The 16257-nt window shown below is 45.4% G+C and overlaps 1 protein-coding gene across 1 annotated transcript; it reads right to left on the reverse strand.

Annotated features, from left to right (window-relative positions):
• Positions 1-1572: 1572 nt before the first annotated feature.
• On the reverse strand, positions 1573-3291 carry LOC141981270 (uncharacterized). Its single transcript, XM_074942949.1, has 2 exons — positions 2408-3291; positions 1573-2010 (listed from the first exon to the last, which is right to left on the reverse strand). Exons 1-2 carry the CDS (start codon positions 3057-3059, stop codon positions 1913-1915), a joined length of 750 nt encoding a protein of 249 aa, XP_074799050.1. The 5' UTR covers positions 3060-3291; the 3' UTR covers positions 1573-1912.
• Positions 3292-16257: the final 12966 nt, after the last annotated feature.

Consider the following 16257-nt stretch of genomic DNA (forward strand, 5'->3'; position numbering starts at 1 on the left):
CCATGATGCACTTGCCTCCTCCCTCCATCCTTCCTTCCGTCCCTGAAAGCAACAGTAAACAATCATTTTCGCGTCCAAGTCTGGGTTGCTCGTGTAGATGCCATAGCATGGCAAGCAGGGACCCCACTTGGGGCTGTAGCATTTGCAGAGCCTAGCCAGGAGCTGCTGTGTGGAAGAATGTGATGCCACACAAATAGTTGTGCTGGAAGCCATTGAATGGAGCAATTTGTAAATGCTGGCAGCAGCAGCAGGGTTTGTTGACACAATGTAACACCACTTCTGGGCCCAGAAAACAAGCACAAACTGGTGGGGCTGCATAGTTATACAGGTATGGGGTGATTCCCAGTGGCTGTATAACTTTTGAATGCATAAGGCAACTTTCATGGAACTTTGCGAATTGCTTTCCCAAGCCCTGAAGTGCAGAAATACCAAAATGAGACCTGCTCTGAGAGTTGAGAAGTGAGTGGTGATAGCCCTGTGGAAGTTTGCAATACCAGATTGCTACTGGTCAGTTGGGAATCAGTTTGGAGTGGGTAAATCTACCGTGTGGGCTGCTGTGATCCAAGTAGCCAGGGCAATGAATTCACTTCTGCTAAGAAGGGTAATGACTCTGGGAAACATGCAGGACATAGTGGATGGCTTTGCAGCGATGGGGTTCCCTAACTGTGGTGGGGCGATAGATGGAACATGTATCCCTATTGTGGCACCAGACAACCTTGCCAACCAGTACATAAACCAGAAAGGGTACTTCTCAACCGTGGTGCAAGCGCTAGTGGATCACAAGGGCCGTTTCACCAACATCAACGTGGGATGGTCAGGAAAGATACATGATGCGCTCATCTTTAGGAACTCCGGTCTCTTCAGAAAGCTGCAAGAAGGAACTTTCTTCCCAGACCAGAAAATTAACATTGGGGATGTTGAAATGCCATTAGTTATCCTGGGATGCCCAGCCTAGAGCTTGCTCCCATGGCTCATGAAGCCATACACAGGCAGTCTGGACAGCAGTAAAGAGCAGTTCAACCATAGGCTGAGCAAGTGCAGAATGGAGGTAGAATGTGCCTTTGGATGTTTAAAGGGGCGCTGGCACAGTTTACTCACTAGGTTAGACCTCAGTGAAAGCAATATTCCCATTGTTGTTGCTGCTCGCTGTGCGCTCCATAATATCTGTGAAAGTAAGGGGGAAAAGTTTATGGCGTTTATGTTTAAGTTTATGGCGTTTAAGTTTATGGGTGGGGGGAGGGGGAGGTTTGATGCAGATTGCCGGGCAGCCCATTTTGAGCAGCCAGACACCAGGGCAATAAGAAGAGCACATCAAGGCACACTGCGTCTCCGAGAGGCTTTGAAAACCAGTTTCATGAATGATCCAACACTTATGTGACAGTTCTGTGTGTTGTTCCTTACCAAGCTGCCCCCTTTTTTGCCTGTACTGCTCTGTAAACTAAACCCACACCAACCACAGGTTGCACAGTGAATAAAGAGCCTCTTGTCCTCAATCCACACATCTTTATTATGCTAACAAACACTGAACAGAGAAAGCAATGAATAGCAATGATAACCCGGGTCTAAGGGCCTGATAACACGGGGGGAGGGGCAAGCACACATAGCTTATTACAAGTGCATTGTCTAGCAATCAAAGCTATGGACGTCTGGGAGAGGAGGTTGTGGAACTTGGTGAGGAGGGCAGCTGGTTCATCACTGAGTGCAGTGGGACTCTAAGGTCTAGCTGCCTTTTCTGCACCTCAACCAGATGCCTCAGCATGTCTGTTTGCTCCTCCATAAGCTGCAACATCTTCTCTTGCGTGTTACATTCTTGTTCTCTGCATGCTTTCCTGTCCTCTTGGGCATGCTCTCCGACAGTGTAAGCCTCCATGCATTCAGCTGGGCCCTGTCAGTCTTGGAGGAATGCATCAAATCACAGAACATTGTCATCCCTGGTCCGCTTTTTTCGCCTTCTAATCTGGGACAGCCTTCGTGCTGGTGTGGAGAAAGCACCCACAGACAAGGTTGCAGCTGCAAGGAAAAACATACATTGTTGAAAACACAAGGTTAATTCGTGCAATGAATGAAACACTTCACAGCAGTAAATACATTCCCTGAGGTACATGGCCACATTTTGTCTTCTAAAAGAAGCACCAACCAGTAAGGTACAGCACATGGAAGAGCACTGGGCAGCAGATTTCGGTTTGCAGGCAAACAAGGTAAGCACACAAGAAAGGGTAGGTGGTGTGAGGGCACCCACAGGGACATTTACTGGTGGGGAAGCTCTTGGCACATAAACAGGCTTTTCTGGGGAGCACCCTTTGCGTAGCTGGACTGGCCGGAACTGTATCCCAAATGTTTACCTCAAATTAAACAGTAACCACAACTGCATTTAACCCCTGTAGTGTTATTACAAGTGTGCACTCACCATCACGGTCCCGCAGCAGTAGGTCCTGGGAGGGGATTGGCTCCAGAGTTAGGAAGAGGTCCTGGCTGTCAGGGAGAATGGATTCTCCGCTTGCCTGCTGTGCATTCTCCTCCTCTTCCTCCTCCTCCTCAACAATGTCCTCCTCGTTGTTGCCCATGGCCACCTGGGGCCCCTGGGAGGTGTCCACCGAGAGAATTGGAGTACTGGTGGGGTCCCCACCTAGAATCACATGCAGCTGCTCATAGAAGTGCCATGCCTGTGGCTCAGAACCAGAGCGACTATTCTCCTCCCTTGTCTTCTGGTAGACTTGCCTGAGCGCCTTTATTTTCACATGGCACTGCTGTGTGTCTCTGGTGTAGCCTTTGTCCCCCGGGCGCTGTGCGATTTTGGCATAGATGTCAGCGTTTCTTCTGATGGTTAGGCGCTCTGCCTGCACAGAATCTTCTCCCCACACAGCAATTAGATCCAGTATCTCCTGTATACTCCACGCTGGAGCGTGTTTGTGGCCCTGGGCAGGCATGGTCAGCTGTGGTGATGAGCTCTCCACACTGATCGAACAGGAAATGAAATTCAAAAGTTCCTGGGGCTTTTCCTGTGTACCTGGCTGAAATGCAGTGGAGTTGAAAGTGCTGTCCAGAGCGGTCACATCCATGTCCAGATTGGGCTTGAATCTGAACTCTTCTACTTCACTGGTTTATACCAGTGTGAGATCACTGGGCTCACCATTGGCTAGTTAGCGTCATCAAACCATAGATAGGAGTGCGGGCAATCCTGCCTCTGCCCCCAATAAATACTGTACGAGTCGTGAGCTCCAGAGATGCTAGCAAGTTCAAGGCCTCTCCAAAGAGTCATTGTTCCTTAGCGAACACAGAGATGCACAGCACTTCTCTCTTTATAGTTCATGTTAGTCAATGGAATCTCTCAACCGATTAATTTATGCTTTGCAAAGGGCGAGGTCATGAGGAAGCAAACATTTTCTGTTTAAAACACTTCTGTCAGGCGCATGCAAGCATGTGATGTGTAATAGTCCGGTGTTTATATAAACCTCAGGTGCCAGGTGTAGAAATATCAGTAGGATCTTTAGTGCTTTTGTACATTTTCCTCTCATGTCTCTGTGCACAAGCTCTGGAATCTGTGTCATCACAGAGATAATCTGTTTATCTTGGCGAGACTGTTGCCAAAAGGTCGAGTGCTAAGGAGCCCTGCTAAAAGTTACACACGGGCCTGTGTGCTGCTTTGTGTCTCTTCATTTGAGCAAAACAACCAACCTGGCAGCTGTAATTCATTCCTCTGCCTGTTTGAAATGTATGAAATTGTGCAGTGTTGCCACACAGGGCTAAATTCTGCTCTCAGGAACACTGGTGTAAACCTGCAATATCTCCATTAAAGTCAATAGAGTTACTCTGGATTTGACCCGCAGTGATTTTGTAATGTGGAAGGTTTTTTTTTTTTTTAAATTCGAGGCAGTTTGAATCTTCCCCTATGCTTTCATCATAACGATTTAGGCGATCCAAATCAGTCTGCAAATTGCTACAGATTGTTGCTTATGAATTATCCCAAAGCCTTTGTGCCAGCATATTCATTGCTCTAAAGTCAAGAGAAAATAGAAGCTTAACCTAGAAGAACCATGAAAAAAAGAAAAAGAAAAGAAACCCCCCGCAGTGAGCATAGAGATTATTCATCCATGCAGTTTGAATATGTGCCTTATAGGTACATGGCTGTGATTAGTGACTAAAAACATCTACCATTCCAAAACTATGTCACATGCAAGAAAATCAAACCCCTCAGATAAACTGATTGTTAAAAACAGAAGCATTTTGGAGAGTTAATGAAAGCACATTCAGGGAAGGAAATGTATTTTCAGGGGGGATGTATAGGGAGTTGAATTGTACTGACACCTTACAACACAAATATAATCAAGGCATTGTTTCAGATATTTATTAGAATTGTAACTGTGCCTGTATCCACATTCTCCAGTGAGCTGTTTTATCATTCATTATAATTGCATATAGTCTCAATGTGCTGTAACCAGACTTTGTTCCTTTCCCTTCCAGTCGACTCAATTGGTTGTTGTCTTTTCCATTCAAGCTCTCTGGTCACTCAATAACAGACCTAAAAGTGGCAATTCTTCAACAAAAAAACCTTCAAAAACTGACTCCAATGTAAAGCTGTAGAACTGGAATTAATTTGCAAATTGGATACCATCAGATTAGGCCTGAATAGAAACTGGGAGTAGTTGGGTCATTACAAAACCTAAACTTAATTTCTCCAATACTAATTTCTCCTGACTGTTACTCACACCTTCTTGTCAACTGTCTGTAATGAACCACTCTCTTACCACTTCAAAAGTTGTTCTTCCTCCCTTGGTGTCCTGCTGTTAATTGATTTATCTCGTTAGACTGACTTCATACTTGGTAAACCAACCCGCATCCTTTCATGTATTTATACCTGCTCTTGTATTTTCACTCCGTGCATCTGATGAAGTGGGTTCTAGCCCACAAAAGCTTATGCTCAAATAAATTTGTTAGTCTCTAAGATGCCACAAGGACTCCTCATTGTTTTTATTTATACTAGATCTGCAAGAAAGCCTTTCACTGGAGATTTTTTACTGCTGGTGCCTAGGCAACTGGTAGCAACCCGGCATGGAAAATGTGGTTTTCTGCTTTGCTCCTTTTTGACGAGATTATCTGAGTGTTCCAGCTGTGATACTGCTGACACCATCACTGAGCAAAACCCAGTTTGGTTTTGCTCTGAAGCTGTCATTTCAAATTGGCCCCTGCAATCCCACCCAGGATGGTAGTTGACTAAATATGGTTAACATCTGACAGCTGTTCAATGGCCCTTATGAAATAAGGACAGTTCCTAGTAAGCAAGGCCACAGTGCGCACATAGCGCAAAAACTATCATCTCAGTTCACATTGACTAAGCAATTCAGAAGGAGACCAAGGACTGAATGCAGAAGGAGACTACCCTCTCACTACTGGAAGTGCTCACAGCAGATCAGGGTTATGGAACAGTGGTGGAGAAAGCTGATACATAGGAACTGACATACTGGATCAGACTACGGGTCCAGCTTGTCCAGTATCTTATCACTGACTGGATCACCCAGTTTCAGAGGGATTTACAAGAACCCTTGTAATAGGCAGTTATGGGCTAATATGCCCTCAAAGAAAATGTCCTCCTAACCTCCATTAGTTAGAAGCTGACAAGCCCTCAACCATGGAAATTTATATCCATTCCAGAACTCTTTAAAAGTATTTACTATTATCACTGAATAGGCTTGTCATCCATATAAATGTCAAATCCCTTTTTGAATCCTGCTGTGCTCTGGATCTCAGTGAAATCTTGTGGCCAGGAGTTCCTCCCTGGCTAATTGTGCATTGTGGGGAAAAATATTTTCTTAGATCAAGCTTGTTACTCCCTGTGCTGTATATATTCCGTGGGTAAATAGAAGACGTCATGCTCCAAGCCTGTCAATCTGAGAGGAAGGGCACTATGCTTGGGGATGCAATGGAGGAGACAGAATTTTGTAGAGAGGTTTATGGTCTGAGGACAGGACTGAGAATCAGAAATTTCTGAGTCCATAAGAACCCCTGCAATGCAATCTCCTCATGAGACATTCTTTATGAGCGTCTCTTCTGGCTGCCTTGCCTTGTTCACTCTCTGGGAAGACCCTTCCCATTTTTGTGTCTCTGCTAGCCAGCTCCAGGCCCACTGATGGAATGGCAGAAGCAGGCAGCTTATGCCAATGGTTCCCCATAGTCCAGATGGATTTATCACTTCTGGATGCCTGCAACCTAGGAGGAGACTCAAACCCATCATTACTTACCTATCCCACTGGGTTATCGTAAGGTCTAATCAGCTAACATCTCTAAAGTGCTTTGAGAACCTCAGAGGAAAGGCCCTGCATGAGTAACAGAGATTGTTATTCGAACCAGTTCACTTGGCTGCTGTGATGGATTAAACAAAGAAAGACTGGGATTTTCCCCCCCTTCACATGAATGTGCTTACTGGGGCTTGAAACGGGAGTCAGGAAAGAGGTGCTCAGAGCTCAACAATAGAGATTTTTGCACTCCGTGCACTATTTTTTAAGAAAACTCATCATGTTTTGAAACATAGTTGCTTCTGTTCCATAGTTGCCCATGGGCAGGAATCTGTCAGAACAACACAGAAGTTGGGCTGGGAATATTTTTTAAAGTAAGACAATACGCAATGAGACTCCAGCCGTAGGAGCAGATGCAGCCAAAGCATCTCGACACTCAGTGAACTTTCTACAATTTTGGCTGGACATTCTCTGTCCTGTGCTGATTAGCTTTTTGCTCCAACCCTCACTTTCCCTCACAGTCTCTTCACATCAGCTTCATTCCACACCTGCCCCTCTTTCCCTCTTCACCCCAGCCCTGTCCTCTTCATCCCCCTTTCCCTCCCGTTTCTTTCCTTTCCATTGAGCTGATCCCCTTCTGTAGCCCCTCCCCTGCACTGCGGCTTATGCCTTCTCTCCTTTCTCTCCCTGGTGCTTGCTACCACCTGTATTTAGAGTGGCTTCTCCGCTCTCTTCATGTGGGTCAGGTCCTGGGTTCATATTCTAGCAGCTGGTGCCTCCACACAAGGTGACTCCTCACTGTGCCTGAGACATGGAAGGTGTTGTCCCTTGGGAAAATGGCAAGGGAGCATAAAGCCCAGTGCACAGGGGACAATAAAGTAAATAAAACAAACTCCAGGAAAGGAATCACATGCCAATAATAAGAGCATAACAGAGGGGGTGGCTACAGAGAACAGGAAAATAGGATCTGGAAAGGAAGGGATTGTGGTTAACTAATAATTAATAAACACTGATAAACAAACCAACCTCCCACTTCTAAACACTCACAACGCCTCCAAAGCCCAGCTCCCCCCGCTGACACATTCCTACAGCACGTTCCTAGGTGGATGGTGCACTGAAGTTTCACGTCCCGAGATGGAGTGCTGCAGTGCTGTGGCATTGTTTGGTTTGAACAAAAGGTCTTCGCCCTTGTTTGGAGCAGGGTCCTCTCCGGACTCCTACTGGATTGCCAGGTCTGGAAGTCTGTGCATGTCTCAGCTGTCGCTCAGTAGCTGGTGCTGGGTTGGAGCTCGCTCTCTCCCTGGATGCTGGTCATGGCAGCGCTGAACTGCCTGGTCCATGCAGCTGGATCTCACTGCAGTGCAAGAATTCCCCTGGGGGGAAGTGGGAGTTTAGCAGGGACTCCCTCAGCTGAGCTGTTTCTCTCCCAGCTTCCAAACAGAAACTAACCCTGTCTGAGTGTAAAGTCAGGCTGTCTGTGCAGCACTGGATTATCCCTGGTCCAATGGCCTGCTTGTGCAGATCTCCTCATGCAGAAGCCTCCCTACTGGCCCAAACAGAGGTTTCTAGTTCCTTCTGCCTCCCACCCTGGCTCCAGGCATGCTGGGAATGAAGTCAGAGGGCTCAGGTAGTCATCTTAGTTGCAATCCTTTTGGTGGGGCCCAGCAGAGTCTCACTGCTCCAAGAGCTGGCACACCCAAATCAGGGTTATTCTCCTAACTAACTCCCCTGCAAAAACGTGGCACTAACATTATGTTTCCTGCCATCACATTGTTCACCCTGCTTGTGTGTGATACCCCTTCCCCCACCCTATGTCAGTCTATTTAGGTTGTAAGCTCACTAGGCAGGGACTGTCTACTGTTCTGCTTTTGTACAGCGCCTAGTACAATGGGCCCTGTTCTTGTCTGGCCCTTAGGCACTACTGTAATAAACATGACTAGATAATACTATTGAAGCCTATTAAGGTTGCAAGTTAGGAAAGGTATCTGTGTCACAGTTTCTTAAGAGGAGTTTACTGGGGAGGTTTTCCAGCTCTCTCAGCTCCAGTTTATGCTTCTCAGGACAATTACATGACCATGGCTGGAAGACCTTTCTGTGCAGAACCTCTTCTTCACAGATACAGCTACCCTTTGATAGATTACTGTAAATCTAGAAAGGGCCTGTTGTAAACCAAATGATGCAGCATTGTGTGCTCTCTTCAGTTTCTTCTGGCACCTGCCGATAATGGGCTGTAATTAATGTTCTCCAAGTCTCCGATGTCTTTTGCAATATTTAACATTTGGACAGATGATAGCTGGGACATAGCTCTGTGCCTGGATCTGTCAGAGGCATTGCTCCCTAGCCAGGCCAGGGTAGAAGTTTGTCCAGTGGAACAAAAGAGTGATACGGGAACATCACAAACTCACAATCAACAGCACCTCAAAGTCTCAGGGAATGTCAGCGCTACAAACATAAGTTGTATATTAGGTTGACTTGCAGCCACTGCAGCAGTTATTGCGGTGGTGCATGTCTACACTACCCTTCTGTGGTTGGTGGTGCACATCCTCACTAGGAGCGCTTCCACCAACCTAAGAGGGGGCAGTGTGGGGAGCTGAGAGCCCGATCTCAGCTCTGCTGGCAGCTCCCTGTCAGAAGCCTGGCTGCCCCACAGGCTCCCAAGGTCCCAGTGGGCTGCCCCTGCTCATCTCCCTGTTCCCTGCCGAGAGTCGGTGGGAAGCCACACACCCCTGCCCCCCGCTCCTCTCTGGGAGTGGGGAGGTAGCTGCCAGGGGCTTCGTGCACCCCCTGCCCACTTCCCGCTGGGAGCCAGGCAGTCTTGTCAATTTCAGTGCTCCCTGGCTCCCAGCTAGGATCAGGGTCCAGCTGCCCAGCTCTCCAGGGAAGTGGGGGCTTTCTTGTCAATTTCATGGCTCCTGCAGTGAAATTGACAAGACAGCCAATTTTGGGGATGCAATATCTACACAGACACTGCATCGCCCTAACTACACCAACGTAAGCCTTATGCCTCTCATGGAGGTGGAGTTCTTAGGTTGGTGTAGTCAGGCCCTTACATCCGTGGGAGGAAGGCATTAGTGTGCACACTGACATAATTAGGTTGACTTAAGCTGTCTTAGGTAGATCTAACTGTGTAGTGTAGACAAGTCCGAAGAGTGAGGTTGTATGCTGTGCCCCCAGGAGATGTGGCACACACAGGTTCAGCCTATTAGATGGTTTTAAATGGACACAAATCAGACATTAGGAATGGCAATATACAAAAACCTGAAGGAGAACACTTCAACCTCTCTGGACACACACTAGCAGATTTAAAGGTAACCATCCTCCAGCAAAAAAACTTCAGGACCAGACTTCAAAGAGAACCTGCTGAGCGTCAGTTCATTTGCAAATTGGACACCATCAGCTCAGGATTAAACAAAGACTGTGAATGGCTCGCCAACTACAAAAGCAGTTTCTCCTCCCTTGGTGTTCACACCTCAACTGCTAGAAGAGGGCCTCATCCTCCCTGATTGAACTGACCTCGTTATCCCGAGCCTGATTCTTGCTTGCATATGTATACCTGCCTCTGGGAATTTCCACTACATGCATCCGACGAAGTGGGTATTCACCCATGACCGCTCATGCTCCAATACGTCTGTTAGTCTATGAGATGCCACAGGACTCTTTGCCGCTTTTAAATTTCCTTGTGCCCTTGGGAATCTGTGCCAGTTGGGGGTTGAAATGTCTCTCCCCGTCCCCGTCCCCATCCCCCCCGCCAGTGTCTTAAGCAGCCCAGGAATTGGCTCTAACTCACAGCAGCCCTATTTGGATTGACTGTGGGGCAGCTGCACAATCTGGACCTGCGCAGAGAGGCTGCAGTGAGCGAACAGTGTAGCAAAAGCCTTGCTACAGTCATGCCTTTGACGTGCCACCTGCTACTCTTGTCCTACCCCCTGTGGGTCCCTGCACCGGCACTTGTGAGGACATGGGTGGCTGTGCTACACCGTGCCTGCGCCAGGGGAATTATCCCTCAGCTGGCTGAGGAAACATCGCAGATGTCAAGAATCCCACTCCAGCAGAGGCTGCTCAAGACAATCTGCCACCTAAAACTTCGGTGGGCTGCCCCCCTCCTGCTCCCTGGAACAGGGGTCCTCAACCAGGGTGCGCGCTGGACTTTCTGGGGAGGCCCAGTGAGCCTTCTGATGGGTCAGTTGTTATGGCAGAAGTGTGTGTGTGGGGGGAGAGGGCTAAGCACCAGGTGACAGCGCCACTCACTCAGGTTTGACCTGGCCATCCTCTGTCATAACCGAGGGAGGGGGTGGGGGGGTGGCCGCCCGCATCCGAGTGAATGGCATTGCACCCTGCTGCATAGGGTCGCAGCACCACCCAGGTTTGGGTGGGCTGGCTCTGCCAACCTAGGCAGAATCTGCCACTCCAGGCAGCTGCCTAGTGCCCGCTCTCCGGATCTGGAAATTATCATCACTGCTACCCAGCCTGTTAAAGAAGGTTCTCTCACAAGATTTTCCATATTTCCTTGTTCTGGCTAGGTCATAAATCCCAGAAGAGCCTTTCTTGTGGTGTTCTGGGCAGCCGTTCCAGTTCTGGTCCTTGCTGAATCCTGGCAGTGCACAATAACATTAAGTATACGTCACACCTATATATACACCACTTCCCATTTGAGGATCTCAAAGCACTTTAGTAATCTTAGTTAACTAAGCTGTGCAACTCTCCTGTGAGGTGGGGACATATTTCCCCATGATACAGATATGGAAACTGAGGAACAGAGATCAAATGATTTCCCCAATGTCAGACAAGCAACTTATGGCAGAGATGTGTCCAGTACCAGGACCACAGTCCCACTCCTGTGTCTTAACCACAAGACTAGAGTTGGACCAAATGTTCAGCCACTTACAGATAAAATCAGGGAATGAGTTTCTAATCTGGATGTGGATCCAAACTTCCCCCAAAGTTCGGGGCTGCTTGGATCAAGGGGTGTAGATTCAGATCCAGCTCTCCACAAAGCCATCCTTCCCACCACCTGAAAAATACTGAGCGGAAAGGAGTTAGATGAGCATTTCAGAATCTGCAATGGAATTTAGCTCACATTTGTTTCCAAAAAGGAGCAAAGGAAAGAATGAGGAGTTCTTATTGTTTTCCTAAGTGGTTTTCTCATCGCTAGTAGTGAATTCAGTGTCTAGCAAGCTGTATTTCCACAGGTGGAAGAAAGAGAGAGAGAGAGAGAGAGAGAGAGGATGAGCTGCATTTTGTCTTCCTTATTGATCCCTTGTTACAAAAATTCAATATGTTACTGGTGGAGACACAAGAGTTGTCAGCACTGCATCAGGCAATCCCACAACCAAAAATGATACAAAACAGCTTTAAAAATCCAAACGTTCACATACCATGAAAGGTCCGGCTGTACCCATCCAGGAGATCCTACTGGAGTATTCAGATCAGATTTCCTATGAAATCTCTTGTAGTCTGCTAGAAACCTTGATGTGAGAATGATCTCAGTAGTCCAAGTTCTGGACTCAGTTATATGTCTGCAACCTCATTAGAACTACATGAATACAAAAGAGAGCACAGTTTGGAGAGTACTGCAATCTGGAAGACAAAACACCAGTAACTTCATCAGCACCATCCTTGTATCTTGTACAAATCCTTCTCTAGTGTTATTGCAGTACCGCCCTTTGTATATTGTCTGAACCTTGAAGCAATTTGCCTTAGGCAAATTTCATAAGCCTTCAGAAAGTTTGGACACTGTGCTTTGAAGGGTCTACAAATTGGTTAGAAATCTCATGAGAAGACTTCCCATATTTTTTTATTTCATCTAGCTTGGAAATATCAAGAGAATAGCCTCAGGTATCAAACAGAAACAAGGGTAATCACCTTTTTAATCCCAGTTGCTGAATACTGTGCAGAGATCCTAATGGAGGAAGTATAGAGACATCAGAGCAGGTTCAGATCCCCACTGCACCAGGAGAAATCCAGAGTAATTTAGCTGAAGCCCATAGAGTGAATGGGATCACAATCTGGCCAACTGCCTAGATGTATTGTTCATTCAGAAATGTACATGAAGATAGAGATGGATTGCAGACAATATACATAACGTTTGCCTTTAAAACAAAATTCCCTTAACACATGAACAGACTTTTTGGACAATTTGATCTGGAATGTTTGGAATCCCTTTAAATAAACATCTAACTTATATGAGTTTATCTGTTAAATGAACATATGTGGACTTTAGGACTTGAGTTATTTGCACCGTTACCAGGTGATAACTGTTGATGGTAATCCAGTTGCAGAATAGTTTCTATTGTTTCCAGTGAAACTGTTTTCATAAAATAGCATGAACTGACCTTAGCATTGCCTACAATGATATATGGTGAAACCATTAAACAAGCAAACAACAGGGGAATAAAACCAAAAGAACCTAGACAAACTGTGAAGGATTAAACCTAATCTGCATTAAATCTGTATGTTAAAAGGTCTTTGCAGTGTACACCATTTGAGTTAGCTTTCAATATGTGCAAATATATGCAGTTGAAACACACTGGATTTTCATTTCAGAACAGCTACTTTTTACACACACACACATATAAATTAATTAATGCCCTCATGGTGCAATAGCCAGGAACTCTATTAGAGAGCATGAATATGAATCATTCGAGTTTTACTTTAACAGGGTTGGCTTTTAGTGCACTGTATCTGTACCATTAGTCACTAGCTGTGGAATTCATCGTTACCCTGGCTCTGTTTGAGTCAGTTTACAACATGAGAAATGTGTCCACTCAGCTACATATCATTGAGATTGTTTTGGGGTTTTAGAACAATAATGAATGCCGCAGAAGGAAAAAAAGGAATAATAGATAACTGGCAAATGCCACTGACTGTTTTAGGGGATAAAGAGCTTGCCAAGTTTGCATCACTTGTGAGTCTAACTTCCTGATTGTCAGAAAAGATCCTTTTCAGTTGGAATGTCCTTAGGGATATATTAAGAAAAGGAGATTTTGTAAACCAAAACCAATATTTTGATTAAATTGTGACTTATTTATTTAAAACAACACTCACCCATAACTGGTTACATGGAACAAACTATCTGAGACACATGGATTAGGGATCAGAGGTGGAAATCTAGATGCCAGACCTCAGTTACACCAGCATACATCCATTGGAGTTACTCAGGTTTACCAATAAATCAGTGTAACTGGAGTCTGAGATTGAGATTGTTATAATGGTCTATGGGATTAGGTACTCAATACCCACTGACTGTCAATGGAAGCTGGATGCCGTAAGATCAGAATCTAGTCCAATGCATCGTGATTACATCTGGGCAGAATTTTTTTGGTGAAAACTGCACATTTGGTGATACTGAAACATTTTGTGAATTTGGCTTGGTTTTACCAAATTGCTTTTCTGAAAAAAAAAAAAAATCCAAGTCCAAAAAAGTCTAAATATTTCACGTCAGCATTTTTAAATGAAAAGTTTCAATTTTTCAAGTTCAAATTACTTTTTGTTTCGAAATTCCTTCCATTTAATTTTTAAAAATGCAAAATCATTTTTTTAAAAAGGTCAAGGTCAAAATGAAACATTTTGTTTGACCCCAAATTAAATATTTTTCAACTTCTCAATTTGCCAGAAGTTCTGAAGAATTGAGTTTTCAGGTCAACCCCAAACTATTTTCCCCCCAGTTTTTCAGAACGGCCAGAGAACAACATTTTCCATTATTCCCCCATCTCTAGCCATGATTGCAAATGCTGAGGGGCTGTACATTCCATTCCGAAGGTTGCTTATGCAGCCGCACTAGGTCAGATCCTGTGCCCTTAATCGAGTACAACTCTCACTGAAGTCAACAGGACTTCTGACTGAGTGACAAGTCAGAAAGGAATTCAGGATTTGCCTCCGTGCTCAAACAGTTTGCCCTACATTTCAGTCTGTAGCACCTTGACAGAAGTTTGGAAGTTGGGGCAAATTGGTGTAGCTCCATTGAAGTGAATGGAGCTGCACCAGTTTACACCAGCAAAGAATTTAACCCCAAGTCATCAAGCTTAGATATAAAAGCAAACCCCTGAATAAAGAATATTTCCTGAACGTGATACATTCCACCCTTGTTTCAATAGCATTTCTGGATCTCGAGTGTTTTGAAGGCTCTAAAAATGGAGTTGCTATAAAGAAGGAAGAAATATGAGATTTAACACAATAGGGCTTAATATCCCTAAAGCCCAGATATAGTAACCTCACATCCCAAAGAATGGTACAAAGCAATTCTGCATTATATTAGCTACCGTTCCGTCAGAGTGATGATTCTGTTGCTACTGGGAAATCTTTTCATTTGGATTTCTGTGACAGGTTGCTTGCTAACCGCTGGTAGTTAGAATTGTGAGTAGGTAGAAGCCAATTTGACTTGGCTGAGTGGGAAAACTTTTCCTGGTTTTTTTGTGTGTTTTGCCTATTGGCTAAAAAACTGTCTCTGATTTTCTTTTGGGCTGCTTTTATTTCCCTTCTACTCTTTAAAATCACTTTCCCAAAAGAATAGGTGCTCAATTTTGGAGCTAATTAGTGTGGTCGAGTAGAGTAATTACAGTAGAGAGAGAAAGCTTGTGCTCAGATACTGAGGCGATGAGGCCATATAGGCAGGCAGAATATTTTCTACCAGTAAAATTGCTGTTTGCTACATCAGCTCCAGGACACACGGCTTCCTAAGTGATCTATCTATGGCACTTACATGGACCTCATCACCACAGTCTCTGAGCACCTCAGAATCTTTAATGTATTGAGTCTTACAGTACCCCTGTGAGGAAAAGAAGTACCAGCACCCCCATTTTACAGAGCGGGCACAGACAGAGAGACAATGTGATGCCCAAGGTCACAGAGAACATGTCTACACAACAAGGAACAGCCCACAGCAGCAAATCTCAGGCTCAGATTCAGGCTGATGACAGATGACAGTGTCAGGCTTTCAGGGTTCATGCCACGGTGCTAAAAATTGCTGCGTAGATCCAGGCTCTGAAGTCTAGGGAGAAGGTGGGCTTCAAAGTCCAAGCTATTTTTAGCACTTTAGTGCGAGCCCCACAAGCCCGAGTCTGGTGACCTGGGCTCTGAGCCACACTGCTGTGTAGACGTACCCACAGGAAGTCTATGGCAGGGCAGAGAATTGAAGGCACGTCTCCTGAGTTCTAGGTGAATGGCCAAACAACCAGACCATCCTTTTTGTCCCCTAGTTCTTGACCTCCCCTGACTGTAGACTGATCTTCAAATGCTAACTATAGCAGTTTAATAACTCATATAATCAGGTAGGGCCAAATTGTGCCTGGCTCTGACACTTATACACGAAGTGTGAGGGAGCAGGGGAGTGCTAGGAGCCTTCTTTTCCCTACAGCCTGGCCCACATTAGGGACAGGTAGAAGGGCAGTCCTTGTGCTACAAAGAGAGCCAAGGAGGACAAAAGAGGCAGGGCATAGCTTAGCCCTTTCATTCCCTACAACAGCTTGCAGAGCACGAGTGGAGAACACTGCCCAGAGTGGGATGTAGCAGCAAGGATGAGATCCTGATGGGATAGTACAAAGGAGCTGCAGTGTGGGACAGAATTTTCCCCAAATGTATACATCATTCACTACTTTCCTTTCAAATTAATGAATCTAAACATCTACCAGGTCTGAAGACTGGTCCAACTGAAGATCTACCATTTTATTTTGCTGGCACATTTCTTTGGATGCTAAATGCTGGCTCATGACTACTTCAAGCAGAAAGATCAAAGGTGAAATTTCAAAGACAAGGTAACTGGGAAAACCTGGCTTATATTACAAAAGCATCTCATAACAGGCTTGACCCTGCACAGTGGACGGACAGAATTTTGACTAGCAGTGCTAGTATTGGTTATTGGACAGGGTGTCTATGCTTTGAAGATTTAAGCATGCACACGTGCTACTTTAATTACTTTTGGAGCTCAATTTATGGACCAATGTACTTTGATTTTATGGCATTATATTTAGGGCCCCACCAAATTCACAGTCCTTTTGGTCAATTTCACTGTCATGGGATTTTAAAAGTAATA

This window comes from Natator depressus, chromosome 2 (assembly GCF_965152275.1).
Source record: "Natator depressus isolate rNatDep1 chromosome 2, rNatDep2.hap1, whole genome shotgun sequence".
In the NCBI taxonomy this organism is placed as follows: domain Eukaryota; kingdom Metazoa; phylum Chordata; order Testudines; family Cheloniidae; genus Natator; species Natator depressus.